General features: G+C 35.2%; 3 protein-coding genes across 3 annotated transcripts; 2 read left to right on the top strand and 1 right to left on the bottom strand.

Moving 5' to 3' along the window:
* The first annotated feature begins 1635 nt into the window (after nt 1-1635).
* LOC140984036 (basic leucine zipper 23-like) lies at nt 1636-3665 on the top strand. Its single transcript, XM_073451190.1, has 3 exons — nt 1636-1814; nt 2182-3146; nt 3335-3665. The coding sequence occupies exons 2-3, from the start codon at nt 2330-2332 to the stop codon at nt 3358-3360; spliced, it is 843 nt and encodes a 280-aa protein (XP_073307291.1). The 5' UTR covers nt 1636-1814; nt 2182-2329; the 3' UTR covers nt 3361-3665.
* Nucleotides 3666-4145: 480 nt separating this feature from the next.
* On the bottom strand, nt 4146-7084 carry LOC140983759 (WD-40 repeat-containing protein MSI2-like). The gene is made up of 6 exons (XM_073450888.1): nt 6692-7084; nt 5775-6094; nt 5524-5667; nt 5303-5427; nt 4666-4761; nt 4146-4572 (listed from the first exon to the last, which is right to left on the bottom strand). Exons 1-6 carry the CDS (start codon nt 6975-6977, stop codon nt 4359-4361), a joined length of 1185 nt encoding a protein of 394 aa, XP_073306989.1. The 5' UTR covers nt 6978-7084; the 3' UTR covers nt 4146-4358.
* Nucleotides 7085-9160: 2076 nt separating this feature from the next.
* Nucleotides 9161-12176, top strand: LOC140984200 (squalene epoxidase 3-like). The gene is made up of 8 exons (XM_073451450.1): nt 9161-9488; nt 9903-10014; nt 10134-10308; nt 10394-10562; nt 10650-10874; nt 10978-11253; nt 11338-11616; nt 11751-12176. Exons 1-8 carry the CDS (start codon nt 9234-9236, stop codon nt 11883-11885), a joined length of 1626 nt encoding a protein of 541 aa, XP_073307551.1. The 5' UTR covers nt 9161-9233; the 3' UTR covers nt 11886-12176.
* Nucleotides 12177-12765: the final 589 nt, after the last annotated feature.

The raw sequence follows: 12765 nt of genomic DNA, 5'->3' as shown, positions 1-12765 counted from the left end.
AAAGTATGATATGAATTTGAGTCTATTGCCTCGGTCTAAACTAAAACGCTCAACTTCCCAGAGATCTCAGCACTACCAAAGTGGATCTAGGAATTTGTTTGTGAAACCTGGGCAAACATCGGCCACTTGTCTAGATGTGACTTTATGGAGCTCTACTTTTTCAGTGTTACACAAGAACAAGCCGGGAAAGGCTTACACGAAGCCTTTCATTTCATCAAGCTCAGAAGACCTGACATGAACATCAAGAATCCATCAGAGAATGAAACACCTCTTGTTTCATTGCTTACTGAAGACGATATCTTCATTCGACGAGCATGAGGATTATGAATATGTCTCAAAAAGATGGATAGAGTCAAGTTTCCATTTAAATTTGAACAAATTCAGTAAATAGTTCTTTTATGTTAAATACCATGACAAGAAAAACTATAAGTTTGCAAAAGATATATTTGAAAAGAAATAAAATCTTATGTGGAATAGCAAACTATTGGGGAGTAAAGAAACTCATCGAAAATTCTGCAACATGGCACATATGAGAAGATGGTCAGATGAAATATGTCCAGAATGCTCGGACCAGAAAGAACCGAAATTCGAGAATGATATTCGGCCCAGATCTGACCGAAAACATAATGCGGAGACAAGTCCAAGTGCCAAAAGATCACACGAGTCACGTTTTCCTCGGAAACAATACAAAAGCAAAAGATTCTCCGACAAAGTAAAGAAGACATGTGATCCATCAACTCCAATAGTGGAGAATGAACCACTCAACCATCACAAAAGAACGAACCACTAACTAGTGGTTTAAGAGGAACACATATCACAAGATGTTGTTGGTCACAGCTGTAAAGCAAAATAATTCACAAATTTGAAGCAAGAGTTTCAGATCCGTAAGAACTTCTATAAATACTAAGACAGAAGGAAGATGAAAGAATCATTCAACTTCTTCATTTTTTTTTCAAAATAAAATTTATAATATTTCCTTTCAATTTATGTGTATTGTAATTACAGCTACAATAAGTAGCTAAACACGTTTATCTTCTTCTACAAGAGGTTATTATCTAATAATATTTTATATGTTTGAATAAAATAACCAAGACTTTCTGTCTCTCTTATATATTATTTTCAAATCAGTCTTATTTACTATATACCCTGAGGTAGGAAATGATATATGGTTGTGCTAAGCATTGTTGAATGGATCTACTTCAGGAGTCATTTGTTGCGACTACGTTGTTAGTCTTATGTAGTTGAGCGTACTTGATATGTGTAACAACGCTACGTACCTAAAAGGAGACTCTAGGATAATTTTTTAAATAAGTTAGGGAACTTAAACTAACTTTTGATGGATAAGAAACTAATGTCTAAATGAAACTCGAGCTTAAGTATTTATTGAAAAATTTACTTTTTATTTATTAAGTTGTAATTTTATTAATATATAATATAACTATGATATTGATAGAAAAACATAATATTATTTTACTATATATTTATAAATATTTTAATATATATTATATTTGGTTATATTGAATGAGTGAAACTCTTATATTTTTATTTAAGATAATGGATGGATCATTACACTATAAATAAAATAAAAAAAATGTCAATAAATCTCGATTTTTTGTTTTTAAATCTTAAACAAAATAAAAACCTATCTAATATATAATATAAACTCACCCTGTACCAATCATCTTCCATATATTCCATGAAAGAGCTCCAGAGCGCTGTCGAAGAATTCAATCGCCAATTGCCCGCCGCCTTATTTTGCGGTTTCAAGATTCAATAATTGGAAATTCTATTGTTTAATGAGTACTTATTTGACGGTGAGTTTCTTCTTTCTTTTCTTTTTCTTCTCGATTACCTTTTTTTTTGTTCGTGCCAATTTTTAAAATTTAGGGAGTAATTATTTTGTGAACGCGTGTTTGCAGATGTGTGATCAAAACGTAAACTCCTTCCGTAGAACAAATTTGTTTTTGGTTTATTTAATTATCGTGTTTCAGGGTTATTATTATTTTATATACATGGTTTGTGGTTAAATGTAGTTTGAATTGAAGTGCGTAGGTTTATTCTTTTTTTTTTCCTTAATCAAGAATTTATTAGTCGTTCTTTGCTTCAAAATTTATCAGTTGTAACTTTTTTTTGCCATTGCTGCTATTTCACCAAATGATTATGGTTGTTGTACTTTATTAGGGCTTTGTTGAGTTTATACGACAAGGAATGGATACCAAAGCCAATGAGATATACGATTCCATATTTTGACTCTAGCCGCAGTGAAATTTGTTGCGTTATTGTTATTGCATCAAGATTTTAGCTTAAAAGAAGAATCTTGTCGAAAGAAATGGATGGTGAGAAGTTTGATTTCCCAAGTGAACAATTTTCTCCGTGCTTGGACATGAGCAGTTGCTCCTTTGATATAGATGATTTTCTTGGTCCGACACCAGCTTGCAATGAGGCTCTTGGATGGACAGAGGCCTGTGCTGATGGTTTTGGTCGAACACAAGCCTGCGCACATGCTCATGCGTGCCACCCATCTGGCCCTGATAAATCCCACACACACACTTGTATTCATGTCCATACTCAAATCATGCCAACCTCTAGTGATGTTCAGGCGCCTAGCAGTGACAACGCAGAGTGGGTGGACAAGGCTCAAAAATTCCCTTCAGGTAATCGTGAAGCTGTACGAAAGTATCGGGAAAAGAAGAAGGCACGGATATCGTTTTTGGAGGATGAAGTTGTTAGATTGAGGGATTTGAATCAACAGCTAATGAAGAGGCTGCAGGTTCAAGATTCATTGGAGGCTGAGATTGCAAGGCTCAAGTGTTTGCTTGTGGATATTCGAGGGCGGATTGAAGGAGAAATTGGATCTTTCCCTTACAGGAAGACCACTAGGAATCAAGACATCATTCCTAATACTAACATTTTCAGTACGAATATGATGGCTCCTTGTAAAATGCAGTGTAACGATCATAATAATTGTCTTGGTCCCGGACCCAAAATGGATGTTTTAAATAGTAAAGATCTTGATGGCTGTGTATCTGACAGCCTTCAGTCTTCGGGGACTCATAATTCTGGTCAGAACATGGTCTCCAAGCTCGGATTCGGGAATGTTGACGGTGTTTCTATTAGCAATGCATCCACCAACAAAAGGAGAAGAGGTGAATTTTTTCATGCTTCTTCTTTCTTTTTTGGTGAAACTGTAGAGTGATCGAGCTTTAATAACCCTTACAACTTAACACCCGTTGCTTCGCCATCATATATTTACTGGTGTTGCACACGTCGTTCGATCTCTAAGACACTCCTATGTGCTTGTAAATTAATCTCTTTTCTCTTGTTTATTCATCAGGGGCACGTAATGCGAAGGCCAGTTGAAGATTCAAGTGGATGGATGCATTTTTTCCCTAAGAATAAGTTCAATTTCATCATTTCCATTTTTTGAAACCCAGCTCTTGATTCTCTTTTATTAAGCTAAACAAGATTTATTTAGAGTCCTAATCAGGGGTCCGAGGCATTGCTGTATGCTCGTTTCTTATTTGCGTTTCATTGTGAAGTGGGTTGATCAGACTGTAGATTGGGGACATTAGAAGATGATACCAAGATTTTGGGTTTGTGAAAACTCTGTTTTTTTTTTTATCGGTATCTTAAGACATCGAGTAATTTTATCATTGTTTGATTCAGCTTATATATTTTCTTTTCAATCATATTTTTAAACCGTAATCTAAATTTGAAGCTCGAAACTTGATCATGCCTGGCAATTAAGAAAGTTGATTTTCATCCTAAAAAGGAAAACAAATTTATATTGCCTCTTGTACCGTCTCTCTTGACTTACAATTGATCATGCCTGGCAATTACGAAAGTTTATATGTATTTGTTTATCATAGTGTTTAGTTTGAGTTCTGCTGCAAAATAATTAAGTTACATGTATTATGTCATTCCAAGTGATCTGCTCGGTGGAGGAAGTAAAATTAATAGCTTGATCCGTTTTGGAGCGCACAAATCTTTACTCTTAACCGTTGAGACTACTGCATAATGAAGAATTTTCATCATATGGCGAGCATTGTTTTGTTTTTGTGCTTGTGTCAATTTAGATACGTATACATTTGGCTTTTGAAAAAAACATTTTAAGAGACAAGGTCTTTTTTAAGAATCAAAAGTAACGACATCATACGAGCATACTCACTCACTGGAGGATTACGACCATGTCGATCACTTTCAGATGTAATCTTGGAAAAGTTTTCAAACTTTTAGTATTTCTTTTTTATCCAAGAGGACAAATCTGCCTACTCTGTTCTATTGACGTGATCTGGATTTTGGGTTTCGATTAAACAAAAAATACAACAAACTTCTTATCCCAAACTAAATGTGGGCAATCAATCTGCAGTTTGGATGTCATCCTCATCTCGGTAGATGCTTTCTGCCATTTTCCACACCTGAGCAGTATTGTCCTCTGCTACACTCGAAATGACCCATGCCTGGTTCTTGTTCCATGAAAAGTCGGAAATCTTCGCTTTGTGACCACCATGAGAAAAGAGGAGCTCAGGAGGACCATCTTCTGCTTCACCTTCCAATTGCTCATCTCCCACTCTAAAAACATAAAGACCCAAGACAAGTGAGTGATAAGAAGCATGAGAAACATAATCAGCGAGTTATTAATGTAAAATGCTTAATAAAGCGTACCTGTTAATGTCCCAAACCATCAATCTCCTGTCATCAGCAGAAGATGCAAGAACAGTTTCATGGTTAGGATCCCATTCTACCTGAAATACCTCCTCCCTGTGCATGAAATGCAAAATATATGGTAGCCATTAACTTTTCATACTTGAGAAGATTAGTGGGTCTTGTTTTCACGGGGAAACCATTATTACTTGTTAAACATAATCAACTTAGGGGAGACGGGAACCAAACAGTAGTTCTATAGGACCAACAAGTGCAATAATTGTATGCTGCTCAGGTTATTATTCTAAATTCAAATTGAGCTATTTACTTTAACCAAAACATAAGGATTCCACATCATATTACAGCTTACTACACTAGTTCAGGAAGGGTGCAAGGCTGTAAGCTGATCGATTTTTTTTCACCAGGCAATGACTGTAATTAATGTTGATTTCAAGCAAAAATTGTCTTTCGTGGCCAACCAAAAAAAAAAAACCCATGCAGTATGCACAATAAACCTCATCGATAGAAATTACCTTTATATTAGGAAATTATGAAATTGAGGAAAAATTACTAAACTTAAAAAAAATTCCCATGTAGGAGAAGCTGGAGCATAACTTATTTCTATAAAAATTGAAAGAATCGGAATAAAAGGACATACATATGACTGCTGAGAGCATGCAGTGGAGAACCCAAGTTCCGGATGTCGAACAGCCCAACTGTAGTGTCAGAGGAAGCAGTGGCCAAAACCCACTCGTTAAATGGATTGAAAGATAAATAGTTCACCTGTAAATTTGATGGATAAAAGGAGGCATGTTAGACGCTAGTAAATTAGGGAAAAATTCAAATTGCAAAAGAAAAATGCAGCAAAAAATCTTTCACCTCTTTCTCGTGTACAATAACAGAGTGTTGGAACTTGTTTGTGCGTAAGTCCCAAATCATTAGCTTGCAGTCATCTCCCACAGACCCAAATAAATTTTCATTCTTGGAATGCCATGACACATCCTCTACCACATTATCGTGGCCCTATATCAATGATGATAAAAATTAGGAGTTAAAAACCCATTGAAAGTTCGAGTTAGAAAAATATACTGCTCAAAGATAGTAGGAAAAGTACAGAATCGACAAGTTACCTCGTAAATATATTTAGCTTCAAGTACTTTATCTTGAGGCATTGCAGAAATATCCCACAAGCAAATTTTGCAATCATTTGAACCACTCAGAAGATATCCTTCTTTAGAAGGGCTAAATGATAAACCATATCCTTCTTTTTGATGTCCCTTCAATCTCAAGTCAGGATCGCTACAACCATTTCTGGTATTCAACAATTGCTTAGTACAGTCGAACACATATACTTCAGTACCATTTGTCTTTGAAGCAACTATAGCGTCATTTTGTGGCATGCAGCGGGCCCTGTTCACTTCTCCATCAACTTGTATCTTTTGAACTACCTCTACCTATGGTTAGAAATATATTTTGGAGTCAGCAACTAGCAACTAGATGATCTACTTCAACACTTTCGGTAAGGATTGTGGTTTATCACCAAGAGGAAAATTTAGTAACTCTGATAGATGGTACCATAAACCCACAATCTGCCATTGAAATGGTTTGGGAAATGAAAATAGAGACCGAAAAAATATTTCGAGCTATCAGCTATGAAACAACAACAATTTTAACAGAAAATTCTTGCAGCTGACATTTAAGTATTACAGAACAATGAATAATTACTCAATAATTTTGTCTCTGCGTAAAATAAAAAAAATTGTAGCATTGCATACAAGACAGATGCATGTATTAAAATCGTTAACTAGAGTGCTAAAATCAAATTTCATCTTCGCTAATGAAGAATGTAAATTCAAATAAGCCGTTGACATTACCACTTACCAGACAAAAAAAATTGGCCACGCATTCAATCAAGCAGTTGGTGCTCGTACAAACATAAACAAAATATACAAGTAGAAACCAGAGAAACAAACAAACACACGTTCACAAAAGCTTCCGTGCATGCATTTATTCGAGCGCAATAATAGATTTATCGTTCAAACATCACCGGCCTTTGGAATAACTGAATTATCGGGGTCGACTTCGATCGCAGAGGTGGGGTCCCGGGGAAGGTAAGCATGCGCGACCATGAGGAAGTTGGGGACGTCATCAGAAGTGTGCGTCCCCAGAATCAACTTATGAACGGACAGATCACCGCCCCCGGACTGCGACAGCGACGGCAACCACTGAACCGTGAGAGACGGCCACTCGAGGGAGTGGCAGATAACGAGGTCATACAACAACGGCGTGTTCTTCTTCCACACCGAGAACTCCTCCTCCACCACCTCCTCCATCTCCCGATCTCAAGACAGAATCAAAACCACGCAGTAGCGGTGTTTCCACATGCACAGCAGCTGCAGAAGCGGAAATGGGAGGGTTCCACTTTCTTCGCTCCCGCCAAAGTAATCATATTCGCGGGAATATCAGGAATATGGGCTGGGCTGAATCCTCAATCTGGACTAAGATATGGGTTATTGGGCCTAAAAGTTGGTTAGTCGAGCTGATTTGACGGCATATTATTTTAATGAAATGCAACGTGTTACATGCTTAATATTTACTATTTCTATATTTGATAATTGATTTTTTAAATAATTTGACCAAATCACTAGACAAGTAGATGGAAATTTCTTTTTTTTTTTTTTTTTTTTNCGTTGAAGTCAAAATGTCCACCTACTTTTTAAATAACAAAAACTGCTATACGATCGTGTCAGAGAGACGGACTTCTAATTCGATCATGTTCATAAAAAAATTTTATTTTATTTACATAAAATTATTAAATTTTCTTTGTAAATATAAATCAAATCAATTCGTCTTACGAATATAAATATATGAGATCGTCTCATAATAAATTTACTTTTTTTGCGTTATGGCTTTTTAAATTTTATTTATTTCAATTTTCATATAAGTAATTAGAACGATCTGGTTTAATTATTTGAAAGAGTCGATTAGAGATATTGTTCCTTAAAATTGTTTTTCCTAATTAATATGTATGTCTATATCATTTATATACATCTTTATCTTTAGTGTATATAAAACATTTTTCTCACCAACTTTGATATAATGGTAAAAAAATTTAATAACTCATAAAACATCTTAACCATCAAACTACATATACTGCATTGTTTTTATATTTTTTTTCCTCCTACAATTTCAATTTTAAAATTTAATAATTTTCATTTTTTAAATTATAAAAAAAATTAATTTTTTTAATATGGAACACACATATCACATATGTCTCGACTTCATTTCTTCTTAAATTCATGTCACTTCACTTTTTTGGCAAAAACTTGTGTGAGACGATCTCACGGGTCGTATTTTGTGAGACGGATCTCTTATTTGGGTCATCTATGAAAAAGTATTATTTTTTATGCTAAGAGTATTATTTTTTATTGTGAATATCGATATGGTTGACCCGTCTCACAGATAAAGATTCGTGAGACCGTCTCACAAGAAACCTACTCTACTTTTCAAATTTAATGTTAGACTAGATTAGGCTCATCTATTACTGTCCTTTTTCTATACATACACCAATTACTTCCCTTTATCAAAAAATAATACTTTATCAAAACAACTTAAATAAAAATTTTTTTTATGTTAACAAAAAAAATTCATATTTAGAAAGTTAGTCATATTTTTTGTTAAGTGTAAATAAAAAAGAGTACGTCTCTTATGAGACGGTCTCACGAATCTTTATCTGTGAGACGGGTCAACCGTATCGATATTCACAATAAAAAATAATACTTTTTCATGGATGACTCAAATAAGAGATCCATCTCATAAAATATGACCCGTAAGACCGTCTTACACAAGTTTTTGCCAATAAAAAATAAAATAACTAAAGTATACCTAAAAATAGAGAGGTATAAAAAAATTAGGTTAAAATTTTCTATTTAAATACTTAATAATTTTGGGGTGTCAATTTTTTTTATTTAACAAGCTAAGGATAAAATCTGAAACAAATATTTTAAATTATAAACATCTTTTAAAAAAAATTTACAAGTTACACTCGTATATCATGCGGACAAACCAAAGTTCTTGCTATTACATTTGATTTGCAGACTACCACGCTAGCCCGAAAGCATCAAAGTTCTCACGTCAAAAAATATATATATTTCAAGTGTCAACTAAATTTAGAAATAGCTATTTGATATGACCATGTCGAGTATTCCAACATTTGTTCACTATCATTAGGAACAATTCTCCGGTCCGGCAAATTATTCTGAGATTTGGACCCTACTTGTTCGGTCTGATTATCTCTATGCCAACTTTTGGTATACTGAAACAAACTAAAGTCGTGTGAATCAAAATATAGTTCCACCACTGGTTTGTTAATTTCCCACGGTTTTTCCTCAAGACCCTCAAGAAACGTGTTTTCACCAATTTGTATGTAATATTAACCAACTTTGTTTGACCAACCAATTTCCAACTTGGAGAGCTCACTACCTTCACTTTACCACCTTCTATATAAAGGGATGTTCGTTCTCAAACCAGACATCAAGCAGCATCGTCTGACGAACTAAGTTATAGATCATATTTAACAAGTGAATACGATGGAAATTGATCTTATGCAAAATTCAATCGAATTATATACAGTTGGAGGGTTCATTGCATTAGTTTTGGGGTTGATTTTGTTATACTCATTGCCTGAAAGTAAGGGTAGAAATACTAAGATAGAGAAGAGTAGAGATTCCGGTGTCAAGAAAAGATCTGAAAATGTTGTCAAGCTCCGGACTGACGGGCCACCGGATGTTGTCATCGTTGGTGCGGGTGTAGCTGGTTCTGCGCTTGCTTATAGTTTGGCTAAGGTACGACGAATAATTTCATCCTTTCTTCGTTCATTCTGTTGATATGATATGATTCTTATGACTGACACATGATGTTATTCAAGGCGAACTCTGTTTGGGGTCGGGGGAGATCGTCTAGTCGAATAAATACATTAAAGTTTTATAACGTGTTTGTTACTTGTTCATGATTCTTGTGTACAATTCATGCATGCAAGTTGTAGTGAATGCGAGATGTATGGTTGCCACTTTTTTTTCAAATCTGCTACTTCAAGAATCTGAAAGTTGGATTTACATTTCCATGAGGAAATTCAATCTGATTTTCATGCTTACTAAATGTACACTTCGTTGAGTTCTTTTTGCATCTGCATCAGGTGCAGATAACTCATTCGCCTACAATCATGTTTAATGTGCTGTTTTTGTTGTATCAATTCACAGGATGGGCGACAGGTTCAAGTGATTGAGAGGGATCTAAGCCAACCTGACAGAATAGTTGGTGAGCTCCTACAACCAGGAGGCTATCTGAAGTTAGTGGAACTGGGAATGGAGGGTAAGATATGATCTGATATCCTCATAACTTTGAAATACATTCATCTTTTAGTCCCTTGAGATTTCTTGAGCAAATACATAATTTTTTTAATGTATACTAATTTCGATCTACGGTTATAGAATGTGTGAGTGGGATCGACTCTCAGCAAGTGTATGGCTATGTGCTTTACAAAGAAGGAAAATATGCCAAATTAACCTACCCGTTGCAAGAATTCAGTTCAGATGTTTCCGGACGAAGTTTTCACCACGGTCGGTTCATCCAAAGGCTACGCCAGAAGGCTGCATCCCTTCCCAAGTATGGCTTGTTTTTGGCTACAAACTTTCGACGTCAATATTCTCTATAAATTTTTTATAACATGATTATTTATATCTTTATATAGTGTGAGAATGGAACAAGGAACCGTTACGTCTTTAATAGAAGAGAAGGGGACCGTTAAAGGAGTCAAGTACAAGAACAAAGATGGACAAGATGCTAAAGCATATGCACCTCTGACTATTGTCTGTGATGGATGTTTTTCAAACTTGAGGAAAAATCTGTGCGTACCCCAGGTAAAATCTGAGAACTCTACCTTATCTAAAGGTAATCTTAACAAGAAAAGATTCTCAATTTTAACATTTTTAACAATCATTTTGCAGGTAGATATTGTATCACACTTTGTTGGTATGGTACTGAACTTAGAGAATGGCAACCTTCCTCAACCGAACCATGGACATGTTATTTTGGCAAATCCGTCACCGATCTTGTTCTATCCCGTTAGCAGCACCGAGGTCAGATGTTTAGTGGACGTTCCGGGACAAAAATTGCCTTCAATCTCTAATGGAGATATGGCCAAGTACTTGAAAACCAAAGTGGCTCCTCAGGTATATTAATGACAAAGATTCAGAATTATTGCCAATGGGTGATCCTTGGAGTTCTATTCAAGTCTGATTAAATTTTCTTGGACTCTTTTGGCTTGATTTTCAGCTTCCAACCGAGCTTCGTGATGCATTTGTCGAAAAAATCGAGACGGGAGACATAAGATCAATGCCAAACAGAAGCATGCCAGCCTCTCCACTGCCCACTCCTGGTGCAATCTTGCTCGGTGATGCATTCAACATGCGCCACCCGTTGACTGGTGGAGGAATGACGGTTGCCCTTTCGGATGTGGCGGTCCTTCGAGATCTCCTACGTCCTGTCGAAGATTTCAGCGATGCAGCTGCCCTCACCAAACATCTTGAATCCTTTTACACCCTCAGAAAGGTAAAAATATTGAAGCGTTCGTTATCAAAAACAAAAGAACCGAACTTCCAACACCAATATAAGTTTATTTCTTTTGGTTTGCAGCCAGTGGCATCCACAATAAACACATTAGCAGGAGCCCTTTACAAGGTATTCTGCCCTGCACCAGATCAAGCCAGCAAGGAAATGCGCGAGGCTTGTTTCGATTATTTGAGCTTGGGAGGGATGTATTCACAAGGACCAATCGCCCTGCTGTCTGGTTTGAATCCAAGGCCTATGAGCTTGGTTGCACACTTCTTTGCTGTGGCCTTATATGGCGTGGGACGACTGTTGCTACCGTTTCCTTCGCCTAAACGCCTTATGCTTGGAGTCAGATTACTTTCTGTAAGTTCTTTCCCATAGGAAATAATTAAATTTTACATACAATCTTTCATCAAATCCAAGTTTTCATCCCCATAAGACGCCTCAAAATCGCATTCGTCGTGTCTGATAAAGTTTATTTATATTTCGATGCGCAGAGTGCATACGGAATCATATTTCCTATAGTAAAATCTGAAGGAGTAAGGCAAATGTTCTTCCCTATTACCATTCCAGCATATAACAGAGGCGACTCAGTTGTAATGAAGAGTGCCATGTTCGATATGATGACGTGATAATACAAAATTTTGCATGAGAATCTCTGTTGGGGATGAAGCAAGACCAAACAAGAAGAGGCATATCAAATGATTCTTTATTTTTACTCTATACTTTTTTTTATAATAAAAATTTATTCTTTTTTTAGTCAAATTTTCATTTTCTTGCTATAGAATATTCTTCTAGTACGAGTTATAATATTGATTTTCTTATGCTCCTTGCAATGATTATTGCCTTGTAAGTTATCAAATACATATGAATACTAGATAGTACAAAATCGGGAACAATTTGTCATAATAAAAGTAGATTAATTGCCCTTAAAAATAGTTCATATTATCTTAGATGAGTTTTTTTTCCATTACAATATTGGGAGGGAAAGAGACCGGAGGATTTTTTTCGTTTTTAAGTGGATTTGAACACGTTTCTCCTTTCAGATGAGAGGTTTATGGTGGCATATGAGATGTGATAAAACATTTCGAAATTGTGCATCGAATATATGAGTGTCGACACAATAATAATCAAATAAGTGGGCATGGTAAATGAACAATATAACAAAATTATATATATGTACACACACGAGAGTTTGATTTGTAAATTCACTTAATAACCAATTTTCTCATTATTACTTAATTAATGTTTTATTTATTTATTTAGGTGATTTTTCGATTTTCTGATTTAATTACCTAATTAACTAATTTATTTAATTGATGCATTACTTTGATTTCGTTTTTACACTATTACATAATAATCGATTTTTTTTAATTTAATTAGTTAATTAATTTAATTGATACATAAATATACATTATTTCAAATTAAAAATCTACGTTTTATAACAAAAAATTGTTAAAACTTTATTTTTTAAAATTCAAGTTAAATGAATATATAAGTTTGTGGTTAATG

Source organism: Primulina huaijiensis, chromosome 9, assembly GCF_012295235.1.
Source record: "Primulina huaijiensis isolate GDHJ02 chromosome 9, ASM1229523v2, whole genome shotgun sequence".
In the NCBI taxonomy this organism is placed as follows: Eukaryota; Viridiplantae; Streptophyta; class Magnoliopsida; order Lamiales; family Gesneriaceae; genus Primulina; species Primulina huaijiensis.
Note: the sequence above shows the minus strand (reverse complement) of the source record. Positions and strands in the feature narration are given on the sequence as shown.

Bases quoted from the DNA above. Each gene is read 5' to 3' on its own strand.
- LOC140984036 (XM_073451190.1), top strand. From the start codon at position 2,330: ATGGATGGTGAGAAGTTTGATTTCCCAAGTGAACAATTTTCTCCGTGC. The intron at 3,147-3,334 runs GTGAATTTTTTC...TTTATTCATCAG, and splicing joins CACCAACAAAAGGAGAAGAG to GGGCACGTAATGCGAAGGCC.
- LOC140984200 (XM_073451450.1), top strand. From the start codon at position 9,234: ATGGAAATTGATCTTATGCAAAATTCAATCGAATTATATACAGTTGGA. The intron at 9,489-9,902 runs GTACGACGAATA...ATCAATTCACAG, and splicing joins TTGCTTATAGTTTGGCTAAG to GATGGGCGACAGGTTCAAGT. The intron at 10,309-10,393 runs GTATGGCTTGTT...ATCTTTATATAG, and splicing joins AAGGCTGCATCCCTTCCCAA to TGTGAGAATGGAACAAGGAA.
- LOC140983759 (XM_073450888.1), bottom strand. From the start codon at position 6,977: ATGGAGGAGGTGGTGGAGGAGGAGTTCTCGGTGTGGAAGAAGAACACG. The intron at 6,095-6,691 runs GTGATGTTTGAA...AACCATAGGTAG, and splicing joins TTCAGTTATTCCAAAGGCCG to AGGTAGTTCAAAAGATACAA. The intron at 5,668-5,774 runs GTAACTTGTCGA...TCATTGATATAG, and splicing joins AAGCTAAATATATTTACGAG to GGCCACGATAATGTGGTAGA.